Below are 20,204 nucleotides of genomic sequence, written 5' to 3'. Positions count from 1 at the left end.
CTTTTCACATTTTCTCTCTTCATACCGAACATTGAACTGCATTTAAATGACACACATGGTGTTCGGCAGTTGTACAGGTTTAGGTGTAAGATGTTAACACCTTTACCTGTTTTGCCAACACTGTACATGTTCATTCATTTAGTTATTTCATTTGTTTGGTTTGGACCTCTTGCTTGGCTTGCACCATGTGTGTACTTCATATCGTTCTAGTCCACGGTGCCCATCCAGCTCCTGGTGTCTGCTTTTTCATGTAGTTCATATTATCCATCATAATCTATTGACTACATTTCAGTTAAAATACACTTGTATTAGGTGACAGTTTAGTGAGTTTAATGTCTGTAGATTTGGCCCACTGTAATCTGTAACATACAATTTTGTTAAAAGTTGTCAACATTTCATTATGAAAGCGTATCACAGAGACTGTGGAGTATGTAGTATGGACTGCTAGATCAAGAGAACTGGTAGGAATGCCCAAGCCTTGGGAACATGACAGGCTTGTTCGAAATTGTGTCCAATGGAGATGTATTATTTATTATTGTGTGGTTATTTTTCTGCAGCGGGACTGATCAACATGCACGAGACATTTACACTAGATCCAGACATAAAGGCAGTCTTGAAGAATGAGGACTCTTTTAACCAGAAAATTGCCGATCTGGTTAGTACGGCCGATAAATTGACTTTGGACTTTGATGATGACATAGATGATGGTGTCGGCAGTCGGGAACGTCATCCTGTGTGTGCCGTGCTGGAGAGGATACTTCCTGATGAGTTAGTTCCCAACGTGAGAGTGTACCCGTTTGGCTCTCGTGTCTCTGGTACTGCTCTGGAGACAAGTGACCTTGACATCTTCATAGACTGTGGTAAGTACCTGCTTGAAAATTTACATCTTTACAATATGAGGAAGTTTTGAATGAAAACTTGGTTAATTTTAAATATTATTCACTGCACATTGTGTATAAAGCTTGGCGTTTTCATTAGTCTCCTTCTTTGACCCATAAGATACACAGTTCATTCCTAGTAGTCTTTAACATTAATTTTAGCCCTACATCTAATATACTAAAATCATAAATGAGGTACTTCAGTCTCACTTTTTACAGACATTATAATTTTTGATGCACTATTTATATGTATGGATTACTAACAGAGACTTTTATTTTTGGAGACCTTTATAGTTGTTTTTTGAGGCGTGTGTGTGTGTGTGTGTGTGTGTGTGTGTGTGTTTGAGAGAGAGAGAGAGAGAGAGAGAGAGAGAGAGAGAGACCAAACTTTGCTTATAACATCTTCACTGCTCACTCTACTGTGTTTTAAGTACTCTCTCCCTCAAAGTAGTCCTCTCCACTGGCAATACATCATTCCCAACATTTCTCCGACTTTTGGAAAACCTGGAAAAAAAACTTTCAGAGATTGAATGAAGGGTTCTTGTCACATTATTCTGAATCTTCTTCACGATTTGGAAATGACGTCACTTTAGGTAGGGAAACAGGAAGAGGTCTGTTGAAGGCTAGGCCTGGAGAATAGGGTGGATGGGGCACAACGGGAGACTCGGGTTTTGCCCGACAGCTGTCGACAAGGAGCGATGCCTTAGCCAGTGCATTGTTGCTAAAATTTGATGACACAGTCCTGTGCTGATGCATACTTAGTTAGCAGATTTTTAAATAGTTAAATGACAGTATAAACAGATCACAGCTCAAAAGCCCCCCCAGGGGGGCTCACCACTCTTTGGTGAGTTCGTGCTTGGCTACCACAGGGCTCCAGCCTTTGCAGTATATTTACCCTTTTGTGCTGCATGTCAATCCTCTCCATATTCTTCCCCGTTGATGAACATGTCTGGGATGTTTTTTGGAACGTATTCTGCATTTTCAGTAGCCTAACATCAGAAAAGTCTCTCCACTGCTTTTTGTTCCTCTTCCCTTTCTTTGTTCCCCTTCTCCTATCCTTCCTCTTCTTCTGCGTTTGAGGTTCCTCTTTTTCTTCTTCCTCCCTGTGTGGTCCTGAAGGCTGGCTCACACGTCTGACACATATGTATTCGCAGCACGTTACGCTTGTCTTCATTGAGATTCAATTGCCATTCCCTGCACCATGCGTCAATTCGCTGCAGATCCTCCTGCATTTCAGTACAATTTTCCATTGTTACAACCTCTCGATATACTACAGCATCATCTGCAAAAAGCCTTGGTGAGCTTCTGATGTTATCCACAAGGTCATTTATATATATAGTGAATAGCAGCGGTCCTACGACACTCCCCTGCGGCACACCTGAAATCACTCTTACTTTGGAAGACTTCTCAACATTGAGAATGACATGCTGCATTCTGTTTTCTAGTAACTCTTCAATCCTATCACACAATTGGTCTGATAGTCCATATTCTCTTACTTTGTTCATTAAACGACTGTGGGGAACTGTATCAAACGCCTTGCAGAAGTCAAGAAACACGGCATCTGCCTGGGAACCCGTGTCTATGGCCCTCTGAGTCTCGTGGACGAATAGCATGAGCTGGATTTCACACGATCGTCTTTTTCGAAACCCATTCTGATTTCTACAGAGTAGATTTCTAGTCTCCAGAAAAGTCACTATACTCGAACATAATAAGTGTTCCAAAATTCTAAAACTGATAGACGTTAGAGATATAGGTCTATCATTTTGGACATCCTTCTTGAAAACGGGGATGACCTGTGCCCTTTTCCAATCTTTTGGAATGTTACACTCTTCTAGAGACCTACGGTACACCGCTGCAAGAAGGGGGGCAAGTTCCTTCACATACTCTGTGTAAAATCGAACTGGTATCCTATCCGGTCCAGCGGCCTTTCCTCTTTTGAGCGATTTTAATTGTTTCTCTGTCCCTCTGTCATCTATTGCAATATCTACCATTTTGTCATCTGTGCGACAATCTAGAGAAGGAACTACAGTGCAGTCTTACTCTGTGAAACAGCTTCGGAAAAAGACATTTAGTATTTCGGCATTTATTCTGTCATCCTCTGTTTCAGTACCATTTTGGTCACAGTGTCTGGACATTTTGTTTTGATCCACCTACCACTTCGACATAAGACCAAAATTTCTTAGGATTTTCTGCCAAGTCAGTACATAGCACTTTATTTTCGAATTCATTGAATGCTTCTCGCATGGCTCTCCTCTCATTACATTTCGCTTTGCGCAATTTTTGTTTGTCTGCAAGGCGTTGGCTATGTTTATGTTTGCTGTGAAGTTCCCTTTGCTTCCCGCAGCAGTTTTCTAACTCGGTTGTCGTACCACGGTGGCTCTTTTCCATCTCTTACGATCTTGTTTGGCACATACTCATCTAATGCATATTGTACAATGGTTTTGAACTTTGTCCACTGATCCTCAACACTATCTGTACTTGAGACAAAACTTTTGTGTTGAGCCGTCAAGTACTCTGAAATTTTCCTACCTTTTTTAATATATCTATTTACGGATGCTATTCAATCTGTATATTGAGCAAGCAGTAAAGGAAACAAAAGTTCGGAGTAGGTATTAAAATTAATGGAGAATAAATAAAAGCTTTGAGGTTTGCCAATGACATTGTAATTCTGTCAGAGACAGCAAAGGACTGGGAAGGGCAGTTGAATGGAATGGACAGTGTCTTGAAAGGAGGGTATAAGATGAACATCAACAAAAGCAAAATGAGGATAATGGAATGTAGTCGAATTAAATCCTGTGATGCTGAGGGAATTAGATTAGGAAATGAGACACTTAAAGTAGTAAAGGAGTTTTGCTATTTGGGGAGCAAAATAACTGATGATGATCAAAGTAGAGAGGTTATAAAATGTAGACTGGCAATGGCAAGGAAAGCATTTCTGAAGAAGAGAAATTTGTTAACATCGAGTATAGATTTAAGTGTCAGGAAGTCGTTTCTGAAAGTATTTGTATGGAGTGTAGCCATGTATGGAAGTGAAACATGGACGATAAATAGTTTAGACAAGAAGAGAATAGAAGCTTTCAAAATGTGGTGCTACAGAAGAATGCTGAAGATTAGATAGGTAGATCACATAACTAATGAGGAGGTATTGAATAGAATTGGGGAGAAGAGGAGTTTGTGACTAGAAGAAGGGATCGGTTGGGAGGACATGTTCTGAGGCATCAAGGGATCACCAATTTGGTACTGAAGGGCAGCATGGAGGGTAAAAATCATAGAGGGAGACCAAGAGATGAATACACTAAGCAGATTCAGAAGGATGTAGGCTGCAGTAGGTACTGGGAGATGAAGAGGCTTGCACAGGATAGAGTAGCATGGAGAGCTGCATCAAACCAGTCACAGGACTGAAGACGACAACAACAACAACAACAACAACAACAACAATAATAATTTACGGATGAAATCACTGGGAACGTGTAATTCACAGACCTGTGTCAACAGGTAGGTTTTGTACGTACCCCCTGGTACAGGCCAGGCCCAGGGAGGGGCAATTACCTGAGCTGTTATCTTTCCAAATTGCCAATTGGTCCCTCCATCAGGTGTTTAGGAGGTGTGACCTGATGTGTGAACGATCACCAAAGGTGGGTGCGCCCCTCGGAGAAGGCCCCCATTTGAAAGGAGTGCACCATCAGAGAGGCTGGCAATCTTGGGGGATTCTCTCACAATGAGCCACTCATCTTCTTCACAGTCAACATCTACTAAGCGGAAATGAAATGAGGCTAACGATTCGAAGACCCTCCCAGTTGCACCTCACTTCCTTGTGGTTTCACGTACTGGAGATGGTCAGTCCTTTGCGACGGTAAATCCGTTTGTTTTTGAGAAAGGTGTTGATGCGATTGCTGGCCCTGTGAAGTCCTGCTCTCATTTACACATTGGCACTTCGCTTTTAGAGACGATTTCTGATTCTCGAGCCCAACAACTGCTCGCAGCTTCGCTCCTCCACGGCTGTCGCGTTCGTGTCGAGGCCCGTAGCACACTGAATTCTTCGCACGGTGGTATTTACACTAGGCTGCTCGATGGTCTGATCTACGCAGAAATCCAGACATACCTCTCTGATCAGGGTGTCATTACAGTGCATCGGGTGATGAAAAAGGTAGATGCATCCTTAATGCCCACATGCGCTTGTTTTGACATTTGATAGAGTAGTACTTCCCTCCAGGATCAGAGCAGGCTATGTAGTTATCAAAGTCAGGCCCGACGCACTGCTACTGGTGTAACAGTTGCAACCACACTCACACGTCCTGTCGACACCCGGCCAAATGTGTAACCTGTGGTAAGGATGCTCACGAGGGTGATTGTCCACTTCCTTCTCCCTGCCGCACCTGTTGCAATGACGATCGTGCAGCCTCGTAACGAGATTGTCCCGTGTATCTCAATGAGTGGGCTGTCCAGGAGATCCGGGTTGAGGAAAAGGTGCTGTACTCTGTTGTTCGCAAGTTGCTGGCTAATCGGAAACCCTGCAGTTTACCATCCAGCACTTACAGTAATGTTTTCGGTACATCTCGCTCCACGAAGGACATGGCCGTGCCGACGTGCGTCCTCAAATTGCCAAGTGTCGAGGTGACATCCCCGTGTCCTCTTGCAGCTGTGCAACAAACCACCAAACTTTCCTCAGGGGGCCGAGTCACCTGCCAAACAACTGGCAGCCAGAGAGCACACACGGAATACTCCCGCATAGACTTTTTACATCCCTCCAGCCAACAAACGTCTGAATTGTCATCTGCCACACTTGGAAGCCCCGAGAAATCAAACTGAGGCAAACAGTCTTCTCCTTCACCGACTCGGAAATCCTCTTCAGTGGTGTCACCACGTGATGCACTCACCCAGCTGACCTCCATTTCGCCAGTTTGCACCGCGAATTGTTTTTCTGCGCTAGACTCCGCGGACCAACAGAAAGAGAGGCATCAGTCTCTGTAGATCTCGTGGACCGAGAGCCTCCATTTGCTGCACCCTGTAGCAGTTGAGGTGACACCCTGTCATCTTTCCCTCCTCCCCTTTCCTCGTCATGACTCAACTCCAATGAAACATTTGTGGCCTTAGATCAAACAGTCAAATTACAGTTGCTCTTGGAATCACAGTGTCCACTTTTTCTGCCTCCAGGAAGCAAAATTGCACCCTCATGACCACTTTGGCTTCTAGCAATTCTCTCCAGTCTCCCCTTCCCCCGAGCATGACATTCCATCTTGTGGGGGAGTCATGCTGCTCATCCGGAATGACATTTATAGTCAAACCATCTCCCTGACTAACTGGCTTCAAACTGTTGCAGTCAGCATTTTGCTTCCTCACTTCACCTTTTCCCTTTGTACCGTTCACATCCCTCTGTCGTTTGGTGTCACCGGGGTGGACTTCATCCAGCTTATTGGGCGACTCCCTCGGCCCTTTATGCTGCTTGGTGACTTCCATCCGTACCATCCGCTTTGGGGTTCTCCCAGAACCTGTCAGAGAGGAGCCCTCTCGGCTGACCTTCCAATCAATTTAATATCATTTGCCTTAACACAGGAGCACTCATATTCCTTTCAGACTCCATGCATACCTATTCCCATTTGGACCTCTCCTTCTGCACTGCCCAGCCTGCCTGTCATCTAGAGTGGTCTGTTCCCTCTGAGACGTAATCGAGTAACCATTTCCCTTGCGCTGTCTGTTTGCTGATTTCCACCCCATCTATGTGCACACCTAAAAGGCCACTGAAGGCTTTACTCTTCCCTGGTGACCTTTGACGGACAGCATTTCTCCAGGTGTGGTGACCAGGTAGAATACTTTACCAGTGTTATCCTTACTGCCGCAGAACGTTCCATTCCTAGCACTTCATCTTTTCTGCACTGTGTCCCAACCCCTTTGGTGGACTTGAAGTGTGCTGCGACGCAATTTGCGTGTGGAGTTGTGTTCTCATCATTTTTTAACTGTCATCGTATGATGGCTAACTGCATTCGTTATAACCAGATGTGTGCAGCGTCATTGTGTTCTTCGGAATAGCAAAAAAACTAGCTGGATATCATTTACTAGTTCTTTTAACAGTTCCATTCCCTCTTCTGTTTCTGTCTTATGGGCCAACCTCTGACGGCTCTCTGGGACAAAGGTCCATTCACAAATTTCCAAACTGACAGTAGTAGTGGATGTCATAGTGGACCTTATTGCTATCTCCATCGCCTTGGGCCACTATTTTGCAGCGATTTCGAGCTCCACCCACTATCATCCTGCCTCCCTACATAGGAAACAAGTGGAGCAGGCTCGGGCAATACCGTTCTCCTCTCAGAATCGTGAGTGCTGCAATGCTTAGTATGAGTGAGCTAGGTCATGCTCTCACTTCATCCCAATCCTCTGCCCCAGGGCCAGACAGTGGTCACATTCAGTTGTTGCAGAATCTTTCTCTTGCAGGCAAGCACTTTCTCCTTCATATGTACAATCGCATCTGGGCAGAGGGCACATTTCTCAGATGCTGGTGGGAAGCCACTGTCATACCCATACCTAAGCCTGGTAAGGGCAAACACCTTCCTTCTAGCTACTGTGCCATTTCTCTCACCAGCTGTGTGTGCAACGTGATGGAATGTATGATACGTGCCCAGCTGGTATGGTGGCGAGAGTCCCACAATTTACTAACCCCACTGCACAGTGTGGCCTTAGAGTGCGCCATTCTGCAGTTGGCCATCTTGTCACTTTGTCAGCCCGTAACATGGTTTTCTGTGGAAATCCCAGACTGTGGCCGTGTTTTTTGATTTGGAGAAAGCCTATGACAGCTGCTGGAGGACTGGTATTCCCAGTACTCTCTGCACATGGGGCTTCAGAGGATTCACATGTCATTTCCTCCAAGAATTTTTAAAAGACCGAGTTTTCAAGGTAGATGTGGGTTCTGCCTTCTCGGACGACTTTATCCAGAAAAATGGTGTGCCTCAGTGTTCCATCCTTAGCGTGGTCCTCTTTGGTATCGCCATTAATCCTATTATGGCCTCTCTCCTGCCTGGCATCTCTAGCTCCCTTTTCATTAATGATTTTGCCTTCTGTTGCAGTTCTGCACGGACTTGTCGTCTCGAGTGGCACTTCAGCATTGTCTTGACCGTCTTTACTCATGGAGCATAAACAATGGCTTTTGCCTTTCCACTGACATAACCATTTGTATGAATTTCTGGTGGCGCGATTGGTTTCTTCCACCGTCTCTACATCTTGAGCATGTTGCTGTTCCATTTGTTGAAACTACAAAATTCCTAAACTTTTTTGGTCCTCCCACACATCTTACCTGGCCGCCCGCTATATGTGGTCCCTCAATGTCCTGTGTGTCCTCAGCAGTATTTCCTGGGGAGCGAACTGGACCACCCTCCTCCGTTTGTACCTGTCCCTTGTCTGTTTGGCCACTGGTACCTTTTACACTAGCCCAATTAAGAGCCTGTATGCAGAAGCTGCCAAACTACTGCTGTCATTCTGCCGTGATTTTTGTCAGCAGATATGAATCTCGTTTGTCTGCCGTGCCTGGCCACTGATTGTACGTATCCTTCATAACTCCTTTGATCGCCAGTATGGGGCACGCCCATCTTCTCTATTACCTCCTGGAGTTTGCTTTCAGTTGTTGCTCTAGCAGCTTGACTTTACGCTACCTGCCACCGATGGGTGTGTACCGTTCACGACCTTGGCTTTGTGCAGCAACCCGTGTTCACCTTGAACTTAATTCTCTTCCTAAGGACCACTACTCCAGCCTCGTTTTATCACCATAAGTTGCTTGGGCCTCACACAGAAGGCTCTCAGACTGACCGTGGTGTCAGGTGTGCCTTCATCATTGGTGCCTATGTTTTTCAGCATCGGCTTCCGGAACACTGAGCAGTATTTACAGTAGCGCTCTTTGCCCTGTATCAGGCTACACAGTACATCTGGCGACACAGGATTTTTAGTTGTCATCTGTTGTGATTCTCTGTGCCCTTCAGAGCCTGTGTGTGTTGTACACCGTCCATCCCTTAGTGCAACAGTTCCAGGCCAGCTTTCACTTGTTCACTCTTGATAGAGCCACTTTAATGTTTATGTGGATCATGTTGGTCTGAAAGGAAACAAGGTCGCTGATGCTGCTGCGAAAACTGCAGTCCTCATACCTCGCTCTGCTAGTTCTTTCGATCCCTCCAATGATCTCTGTGTTGCCATCTGTCGGCAAGTGGTGTCGCTTTGGCATCGCCAGGAGGAGATGGTTTTAGATGGGTTGTATATTGGGCACTGTCTTTTTAGCCTTCGCCATTTCAAAATTAATAGTGACCTAATGCTTTTTTTAGATGATGCAGATATCCCTAATGAAGCACTGCCTGAAAAAAGCTGCAGAAATATTCAGCCACTTATAAAGTAGATTTTAAAGTGGTAGAAAAACTGCCAGTGTGCTTTAAATGTACAGAAATTAAAAATAATACTTCACAAAACAAAAGCAAAAAATACTATCCTGAGATTACATTATCAGTTACTCACAATTTAACCAGTTAACTCTTGCAAAAACACCTGCTTGTAATCATTTGAGGGGACAAAGCATGCAGTGCTCACATAGGCCCAGACAGAGTAAACAGGCGGCAAACTGTGGCACATTGGCAGGATGTTCCGAAAGCAGTCATTTCATGGAGGAGACTGCTTACAAATCTCTTGTCGGTCGTATCTTAGAAAATTACACAAGTGTGTGAGACATATACCAAATAAGACTAACACAAATTGAAAGTGTACAAAGAAATTTGGTGTGAATGGCTTGGTTTTGCTTGATTTACAGGAGAGCGTCATGGAAATGTTTGTGGAAGGACATTCAGATAAGCCTTGATCATGTGTAATTGCGTCCTGAATACTTGCATTAGGCATTTATATCTGTTACATGCATTCTTCAATGTATGGTCCAAGCCCCTATTTTTACCCTTTGGTAGTATAGAATCTCCACTTAATTACATTTCACATACTATAACATCTTTATATTCTCACATGACATTCACGCTATCAGATTCATGCTCATATTTATGTATAAATAATTATATCTAAAAACAAAGATGATGTGACTTACCAAACGAAAGTGCTGGTAGGTCGATAGACACACAAAGAAACACATACATACACACAAAATTCTAGCTTTCGCAACCAACGATTGCTTCGTCAGGAAAGAGGGGAGGAGAGGGAAAGACGAAAGGATGTGGGTTTTAAGGGAGAGGGTAAGGAGTCATTCCAATCCCGGGAGCAGAAAGACTTACCTTAGGGGGGGAAAAAAGGACGGATATACAATCGCGCACGCGCACGCACGCACACGCACATATCCATCCACACATATCCATCCACAAGCAGACATATTCAAAGACGAAGAGTTTGGGCTGTGTGTGTGTGTGTGTGTGTGTGTGTGTGTGTGTGTGTGTGTGTGTGTGTGTGTGTGTGTTTGGGCTCGCGCGAGTGTATACCCGTCCTTTTTTCCCCTTAAGGTAAGTCTTTCCGCTCCCGGGATTGGAATGACTCCTTACCCTCTCCCTTAAAACCCACATCCTTTTGTCTTTCCCTCTCCTCCCCTCTTTCCTGACAAAGCAACCGTTGGTTGCGAAAGCTTGAATTATGTGTGTGTGTATGTGTTTGTTTGTGTGTGTCTATCGACCTGCCAGCGCTTTCGTTTGGTAAGTCACATCATCTTTGTTTTTAGATATATTTTTCCCACGTGGAATGTTTCCCTCTATTATATTTGTATAAATAATTACTCGTATTGCAGTGTGGCCCATTTCTTTTCGTACCAGCTACCTAAATTATTTTTCTCGTCATTACTGCTATCTGTTCTTGCATCATTCCATGTTAAAAATAGCACTTGATATTAAAACTTGGCAACTAAGTATATCGTTGTTCCAAAGCGAACCATGACATTCACACTTATAGCATATATCTTTTTGCACTGTACGCAAATGTTTTTAGTTCTCAATATAATGGAAGGAAACATTCCACGTGGGAAAAATTATATATAAAAACAAAGATGAGGTGACTTACCGAACAAAAGCGCTGGCAGGTCGATAGACACACAAACAAACACAAACACACACACAAAATTCAAGCTTTCGCAACAAACTGTTGCCTCATCAGGAAAGAGGCAACAGTTTGTTGCGAAAGCTTGAATTTTGTGTGTGTGTTTGTGTTTGTTTGTGTGTCTATCGACCTGCCAGCGCTTTTGTTCGGTAAGTCACCTCATCTTTGTTTTTATATATAATGTTTTTAGTTCATTATTTTTCTGACTAATTCCCAGAATTCAACCCTTTTTTGTGAGAGTGCGGATATTAACAGCATGCCTATCACTTCAACTTATCTTTTCCACCTCTTCCATATTCATACAATTATTGCACATGAAACTAATAGGTATCTTCCTAGATGAGGCATGGTGTCATTGCCCCCTCTTGTAGCTTTTCCAGCATGAGCATATCCAAGAACCATCATTCTTTCAAGTTATATACAGATTTCCTATACTATAGTGTGTAGTTTATTTTGTATGTGCCCATAATGTAGATTTTTGTGCATATGTTGTAAATAGTGACCTAGTGTGTAAGCAGCATGTTAGTCCCATTTGTTTTTTCTTTAATCGTCCAATGTTGTCCCTGTCTTGCGATGCAAATTTCTACTGTTCTTGCACATTGCTTCATGTCGCAATATTACATCATTTACTTCTCCCCATCACATTTATCAATTTGTGTTTGGAAGGTGTCTGTATTTTAGTAGTGAATTCACATCATGGTTATTAAATTCAGTTTATCACTTATTTCACAACATGCTTTTGTCAGTGAACAAATTCTGAAACAATTAATGACTTACCTTATTTATGTTTACACACACATAAACAACAAGACACATATCCTAAACTTAAGTGAACATCTTTTGTAATTTTTATATATATATATGAACATCAACAAAAGCAAAACAAGGATAATGGAATGTAGTCTAATCAAGTCGGGTGATGCTGAGGGAATTAGATTAGGAAATGAGGCACTTAAAGTAGTAAAGGAGTTTTGCTATTTGGGGAGCAAAATAACTGATGATGGTCGAAGTAGAGAGGATATAAAATGTAGGCTGGCAATGGCAAGGAAAGCGTTTCTGAAGAAGAGAAATTTGTTAACATTGAGTATAGATTTAAGTGTCAGGAAGTCATTTCTGAAAGTATTTGTATGGAGTGTAGCCATGTATGGAAGTGAAACATGGACGGTAAATAGTTTGGACAAGAAGAGCATAGAAGCTTTCGAAATGTGGTGCTACAGAAGAATGCTGAAGATTAGATGGGTAGATCACATAACTAATGAGGAAGTATTGAATAGGATTGGGGAGAAGAGAAGTTTGTGGCACAACTTGACCAGAAGAAGGGATCGGTTGGTAGGACATGTTCTGAGGCATCAAGGGATCACCAATTTAGTATTGGAGGGCAGCGTGGAGGGTAAAAATCGTAGAGGGAGACCAAGAGATGAATACACTAAGCAGATTCAGAAGGATGTAGGTTGCAGTAGGTACTGGGAGATGAAAAAGCTTGCACAGGATAGAGTAGCATGGAGAGCTGCATCAAACCAGTCTCAGGACTGAAGACCACAACAACAACAACATAGTTTTCACTACATGTAAGCATATCAACTTCATGAGTTGGTTTAACCTTTTGTCAAAGCCATTCAACATACAGATTTGTTTAGATCCTTGTGTGGATAAAGGCTCTTGTCGTTTCCACTTTTAGGATAAGCTGGTGTGTATGATCCTGGATGAGGTACTTAGGTAATTATAAATGGGCCATTGTATAAGAGTTGCCATTTGTGGTTAAGTTTTCCATCTTTGATAAACTTTGGGTGCATTTGCAGTAATACCTATTGTCCTATGTGGAATTGTATAGTGCATCCTAATACTTATACCGCAAGACTTTTTTTTCTCTGGATAGCCTTTTCTCCTAGATTAATCAAGGCCTGGTGTATTTTTTCTTCAAATCTCATATCTCCCTTAGGTACTTTAGGCAGTGGTTTTTACCACTCGTCCATTTCTCATTTCTGAAACATTAATTCCGTTGGTCTAAAACCTGTTGAAGTGTATGGCAAGTTGTTAATGATTTGCTGAAATTGTTAGAACAACTCAGTCCATTTTGTATGTTTCTGTGGTGCATAGCATCGAATAAGTCTGTTAAATTCCTTAAACACCCTTGCTATGATAGTTGCTTTGGGGTGGGCTGGCCGCTTCAGTCTGGAACCGCGCGACCGCTACGGTCACACGTTCGAATCCTGCCTCGGGCATGGATGTGCGTGATGTCCTTAGGTTAGTTAAGTTTAAGTAGGTCCAAGTTCTGGGGGACTGATGACCTCAGATGTTAAGTCCCGTAGTGCTCAGAGCCATTTTTTGCTTTGGGGTGGAAATCGTGATACCAATATGTGTTTTGTTTTATTTTTGGTCATGAATTCATGCCATCTGTTACTTGTGAAGTAAGATGCATTATCAGCGAACAGTAACTGTGGCTTCCCTACTCTCAGGAGATAGTTGTTATAAATCTTTTAATAATAGAATTTGTGGTCACTGATCTCACTGCGTATAACTTAACATACCTGGAAAGACCATCATATAAGGCAATTAACATACTTAACACCCCATTTTCCTTTTGGATAAGGATTGGCAGCATCCAAGGATACTAATTGTAGAGGTTTTGTGGGAACTGTTGAATGCAGTTCAATTAATTTTGTCTTGTTGGGGTGTTTGGTCTTCTGAAAAGTCACACATGTTCGGATTACGTGGAAAATTTGGTGCCACATGTTGGGAAAGTGGCAGTACCAGTTTACCTTGTTGTTGCATTTAGAAGCACCCTAATGACCCCATACATTGTGAGTGTCAAGAATGAAATGATCTACAAACTTTTCAGGTAAACATTCTCATCACCGTTCTTGGTTAGGTGTATGTCGGTGAAACAGTACTCTTTTATAAACAGTATAAAAAAAAATTTCAGTCATCATCATCTCCTTCACACAGTTAGTCTTACTCTTTTCCAGCATGGATCTTAAAACTGCTCCAGGCTATTGCACATTTTTACATGATAGTGTTGGTATGTTTTGTCTTGCATAAGTGGGATGCGAATTTCAGAAGTCTGTTCGACGAGTTGTAAAAATTCATTTAACCCTTTGGGTAGCCTAGACAAGGTGTTAGCAACTTTGTTCTGTTTACCTTTGATGTACACTACCTCGGAACTGAATTCCCACAAGTGAAGACACCAACTGGCTATTATTCTGTGCAGCAGTTTACACATCAACGGAAAAGAAAGTGCTTGATGGTCACAGTAGACTTTGGTGTGTTTTACCCACAAATAATACTCTAATTTCTTAAAATCCTGCGCTGTAGAGAGAGCTTTGAGCTCCGTTACTCAATGTAATCACTCACATCCAGTAAGAGTTCTGCTTGCAAAACTAATTATCTTGGGTGTTTGTTGTCCATCTGTCTCGGTGATCTGAAATAAGCTTGCCCCAGACTCTGTGGATGCATCAGTTCTTAAACAAAACTCTTGTGACATGTCTGGATTATGCAATATATTTGCTTTGAGTAGAGCTTCTTTTATGTTGACATTTGACATCGATTGGTCCATATCCATGGGTTATTCCTCCAGTAAACAGTTAAACAGCAGCTGGCCAGGAATAAAATTTCTAAAGAAAGACACTAAGCCCAGATAAGCTTTGAGTTATTTTCCCCCCCGCTTCAAAAAAAAAAAAGTCTGATTGCATCCAGTTTCCTTGAATCTGGCAAAATGCCTTGGATTTTTTTTTTTTTACCCTTTCCTTCCTAAATTCAGACTACCTTAAATTTTCTGTAACACCACATTCTGAGAATCGGTGTAGTACTTGTTCCAAAAGTTGCAACAGCTCTTCCCAGGTAGGTGTTGCACTCAGCAAGTCACCCACGCAAACGCTGATCTAAAACCACCTAAAGCAGAAATGTAGACACCTGCGCTCAAATTTAAGCTGAAAGGCAAGACACAAAATTCATAGCTTCTGCCCCCACATATAAAGGCTGTGTATTTCCTACTAGCTTCATGGAAAGCCATCTGCCAATATGACGACTTTAAATAGATTATGGTAAGTTTTTTTATATTATGGAACTTTAGCAACTGTTCTTATAAGTTGTCAGGATGTGCCCTAACAGGAACAATGACTCTTTTATTGTATTCTGTGCACTGAGTACGAGCCTGATGCTGCTGTCGGATTTTGCGATAGCTAGAATAGGACTAAGATAGGGCGAATATAAGCATTGTATGACACCCCAATCTATCATCCTCTGTTTCCTTCCTCATTGTCTCCTCCTTGGACCAGAGTGTGGGCTATAATGAAAACCGAAATGTTTCACATGGTTAAACATCTATTTTATATGTGTAACCTTTTATTAGTTGTGGGCACTTTTCAAATACATACACATACCGTAGTATTAGTTCCTTTAGCACATCTTTCTGGTCTTATGACAAACAAACTGATTCCCTTGCTTTTGCTTGTACTAGTGCTAGATCTATACTTCCTTCACGTTATTGCTCGTCTTTTTGCGTATTGCAAAACAATACAGCTGAATAATACAATTATACTCTAAAGTCCATATTTGTCAGAGAGGGTGGGTGAGGGACTACTGTTCTACTATTACTGTTAGATACGAGGAAGGCGCTACCAAGCACAGCCATGCAAGCTATAAATTAGAATTTTCCTACCTTCTCATTGGGTTTAATTATTTCTTTTTCTTGTAGTTTCCATACAAATCTTTTTCTCTGTCCATGTGTATCATTCTTTTGTGATGTTTATTAACTTTCTCTTAACAGTATCCAATTCATGCAACAAAGAAAACAAAAGATAATTAATACAACAGAAAATTTTTACATGTTTTGTGTATTTTAATTACTTTAGTTACATGTACATGGCACCATAATTTTTACAACCAGCAATTATAGTAACGACTAAGGCACTGGTGACATAAGGGAGGTGTAAATAATGTAGATTATTTCGAGGTGTGCGACTGATGAATACTTGTATCAGTAACAATTCATGCGGCTGAGTTCATGCCTCCACAGTCTCTCACGACAGTTACCAGTGAAACAGTCTAATTGATTAGTATATTAATTCTCCGTTTAACAGAATGATATTTATCTCGCCTTTCTTGAAGAGAAGGCAACATCATCCATTGCCGTGACAAAGAATGCAGTAAAATACAATTACAATTGAGGTTGCTGTTGTTCTAGTCGACTGCAGGTTGTTGTACTTCCAGGTATAGTTTCCAGAAGGAATATTTTAGAAATGAAAGAAACTGATTCCCTTTCCAGAAGATGCATTGTAAAAAAAAAAAACAATTTTTACACAGGTACACATAGCTTACTCGTGCAATAGATCCATCTGGAATCATACGGGAAAAGACAGACAGTTGAGGAGTGAAAAGATTTGATATTGGCTTAAGCAAACATTAGAAGATAAACAAATATTCATTTTTCCTTTTGCTATTTTTGGCATGGGCATGTTTATGTAGCATCTTTGCAACATACAGAGTTTGAATACTTAGTAAATGATGGGTAAACCAAAATAAGATCAATTACATAGTCATTCTTTTTTCAAGGCAGTGAAATGGTATATAAAATGTGACAAGCAATAAAAAATTAAAAAAAAGTATCTTTAAACCTAATAATTCAATAAAAATAGTGCTTGAAATCATTTCAATAAAGATTTAAAAATAAAGTACCTAATGAGATTCAAAACCACAGCTTCTGCACATCAGGAACATGCCTTAACCACTATACCACAGTGTCACTCTGTAGACTTATCATTTTTTTTGAGGCTTTAGAGGACCGCAGGAAAAGGAATATTTTTTTTGTCAGTTACTTGCAGGGTGTGATACCTGGGACCCTACAATTGGTTTCAGAAATTCAATCCCACACCTGGGAACCTTCCCTTGTTAGTTACCAAAACTCTTCTTCTGCTTTGCGTCTCATTTTGTTATCTGATGTTCTTAGCATCACCTCACCTAATTGAACTACACGTCATTACTCTTGTTTTACTTTAATTGCTGTCCATCTTGTAACCTCTTTCCAAAGTAATATCCATTCCATTCGACTGCTATTGAAAATGCTTGCTGTCTGTGACAGAATTACAATCTCATAACATTATTCCTTCTCCTTGTATTTTGTTTCCCACATTTCTCCTTAATTTTCTTCACTACATGCTCAGTGTACGGATTGAATGATGTGGAGGATAGGCTACAAAATTGTCTCAGTCCTTTCTCAGCTGCCGCCACCCTGAAATGTCCATTGATTTTTACAGCTACAGTTTGGTTTCTCTGGAAGTTGTAGACAGCCGTTTGCTCTCTGTATTTTATAATAAGCTGCGTGACCAAAAAAAAAGTGAGGCACCCGGAAGATGTGGTCGGATGTCAATGTAACTTTTGTATATATAAACATCAGAAGTGAGTGTGTAAAGTATTGGCATTGCAGTTCTTGTGACAGAACAGCAACCAGTTAGTGTTAGCAGGAAAGAAAGGATGTATAAGGGATGAGAGAGACGAGCAAATACTGTGAAGGACCAGAGTTGCTGCATACTCGTGTGAGACAGCGTTATCAGTGCCTGAAGAGTTTGAAAGTGGCATCATTGTGGTTCTCCATTTGGTTGCCAGGTAGAATCGTGCAATATCTAGATTTGAGGTGCAGTCGAATGTGACGGTGGCCCGACTTCAGACTGTGTGGGAACGTGAGGGCAAGTGTACTGATTGTCAAGGTTCAGTCGATCACATCTGATGACCATAGGGGAGGATCACCGTATTGTGCACCAAACACATTGTAACCCTTTCACATGTGTGCCTGCCGTCTTGAGAAAAAGTAATGGAGCCCCTGCAACATTGGTCGGAAACTAGCAGCAGTCTAACTAGGAACTGAACATGCCATGTGTAGGCAGTCATTAACACCACAAAAAATACAAAAAATACAGAAGCACTTGGAGTGCTGCCATGACATTGAAGCATAGGCTGCTGATGAATAGCACTGTATTGAGTTCAGTGATGAATCGCAGTTCTGCACTACCCTGTATGATCATTGTTGGCAAATCCAGCTGTGATCTGGAGAGAGGTCACAGCAGTGTTGCACCTGGCATTGCAGTGTAGGGAGCCATCGGGTATGACACAAGTTCACAGCTGGTAGGGCGCAGTAAAACTCTGACAGCACAACAGTACAGAGTGAAGATCCTACATCCTCACGTGTTACCTTTCCCATGACAGTATTGTGTTGCTATTTTTCTGTATGACAGTGCTGTTCCACACGTGGCACATGTCTTATGAACTGTTTAAATGACACTGAGGAACTTCTGTGGCCATCTAGAACCCCGGATCTGTCCCTGATAGAATGTGTGTGAAACAAGCTCGTACGTCAACTCATTCCCGGTAATAGCAAGTTCGTCAATCCTCTGTTGACTATTGGGAACAAGGAAGGTGAGGTTTAGATCGTCCGGGTAATTTCGGACATGGTCCCAGTTGGCATAAAAAAACTCCAATGCAGACATTAGCTGTAAACAAATATTTTTATTCAGAAAGTTACATTACCTTTCCTCTTACAAAATGTCATATAAACTCTCTTTCTTGCAATAAATGTGACATATTTGACTTCACTGTGAACATTATCATTTTTCTCACGTTCATCACCAGCAATTTGTAGTCCAATATAAAACGGGTTAGTACCGTGAAACAGGCAATTTTTAACTTTACATTCCTTTTCTAGATCTGTCCAGGATTTCACTTTTGTTATATCAGCACTCTGTTCCGGCTTAGAATACATTATAAACTTAAACCTATTCCTTCTAGTATATTTACGCCAAGGTACACCAGGTGCCCTCTGTGGGTTCAAATCAAAAGCACCCATCTTATTGCTGCAGGCTACACGAACTTTCTCCAGTGCACCCTGATCTTCAAATATCTTCTTGTTAGCTTTATCATCAAGAGTTAGTCTCTCGATCCTAGCATTGACCCTATACACATACGTTACAATCTTGTTAATAATTACAGTGTCATATTTGTCACAAAAAAACTTATTCGTCGGTAATATCATAATGTTGCAATGTAGAAAAGTTCTTCGCTTTCTCATCATGCTTCTCAAGAGTGGCCATTTTACCATACTCAAAACGTACACCATCTGTTTGAATGAACTCAGTACGCCACCTACACATTCGACCAAATATGGGCCTAGTTAGATTCATCCGTCGGCGTATCCAACGCCGAGGGTGTGCAGCACGAAACTTCAGGTACATCCTCATCTGATGATACTGACAACCTCTTGCCCAGCCTCCACGTCCGATGCGTCTGCAGCATCCACCTCATCCTTAAATGAACGACAATGGACAATATGACAATCTGCATGTACAACTTCGAGTCTGGAAATAATTGCTTTGTCTCCAATACTAAATTCATTCGATACAAATATCACCAAGCCACGGTGTGTAATAACCATACCAGGCTTACTCTTAACATTAACAGTCACTGGTCGGCCTTCAACAATACGCTTCAGAACAGATGCATATTGACGCCACCTGGACCACTCACTCTTCAAAAACAATTACCTTGTGAATACGACTATCGTAACCACCAAATCCGAATTCGGAACAAAATGGCAAATATACGTGCTGCTTTTTTGACAACACCTTCTCCACTAAAGTTGACTTGCCAATATTTGTATCGCGAAATAAATATAATTGCTTCTTACGAACCTCCGTGGACCGAAAGGCCTTGTTATACCAGCGTACGACGTGGCCCGCCCAGCCATTGTAACTTAAATGACACTCGCTCAAAGAATGCACAATGGCCCAGTTAGCCTGAAAGGAATAAAAGTACTTCTAAATGAAACGTATATGACTCCAATTATTAACTAAAAATGGATCTGTATAATCAAACCTACTAGTTCGCTCAGCCCATCTGCGTAAATGAACATTAAATGACAAAGCTGAATCATTGCAATTAGATAAAGGTTGCGAATGATGTTTAGTAATGTATATTAAAGCAGATTTCTGGCTTCTACAATTTTGAACATCAAACACACCATTAATACTACCGAACATGAATTCCAAACCAGAATGAACTTCTTCTAAAAACATCTTAACTTTCAACTTCACATAACAATACAAATGCGTCAAATTACCTCGAGCAAAAGGTTCCTCAGACACACAATACTCCAAAACAGACCAAACAGAAAGAATAGTATTAACAAAGTGTTGTTTGCCACCAACAGAAGAAGCATCGACTGTAATAAGAAACAAATCGCTGCTCTTTTTATACCCATGACGACACTTGGGCGTTGCATCACCATCTGGAACA

General features: G+C 41.7%; 1 protein-coding gene and 1 long non-coding RNA gene across 6 annotated transcripts in view; one reads left to right on the top strand and one right to left on the bottom strand.

Annotated features, from left to right (window-relative positions):
* LOC124717372 (speckle targeted PIP5K1A-regulated poly(A) polymerase-like) overlaps positions 1-20,204 on the top strand; it is a 221,362-nt gene that overhangs the window by 22,748 nt on the left and 178,410 nt on the right. For all 5 annotated transcript variants that reach the window (XM_047244208.1, XM_047244210.1, XM_047244206.1 and 2 more), the window contains exon 5: positions 558-860. In XM_047244208.1, the coding sequence (XP_047100164.1) occupies positions 558-860 (303 nt within the window). The remainder of the gene's footprint in view (positions 1-557; positions 861-20,204) is intronic.
* On the bottom strand, positions 18,486-20,153 carry LOC124717373. Its single transcript, XR_007005746.1, has 3 exons — positions 20,029-20,153; positions 19,601-19,705; positions 18,486-19,215 (listed from the first exon to the last, which is right to left on the bottom strand). It is a non-coding gene; the product is annotated as an uncharacterized LOC124717373 (long non-coding RNA).

This window comes from Schistocerca piceifrons, chromosome 9, assembly GCF_021461385.2.
Source record: "Schistocerca piceifrons isolate TAMUIC-IGC-003096 chromosome 9, iqSchPice1.1, whole genome shotgun sequence".
In the NCBI taxonomy this organism is placed as follows: Eukaryota; Metazoa; Arthropoda; class Insecta; order Orthoptera; family Acrididae; genus Schistocerca; species Schistocerca piceifrons.
Note: the sequence above shows the minus strand (reverse complement) of the source record. Positions and strands in the feature narration are given on the sequence as shown.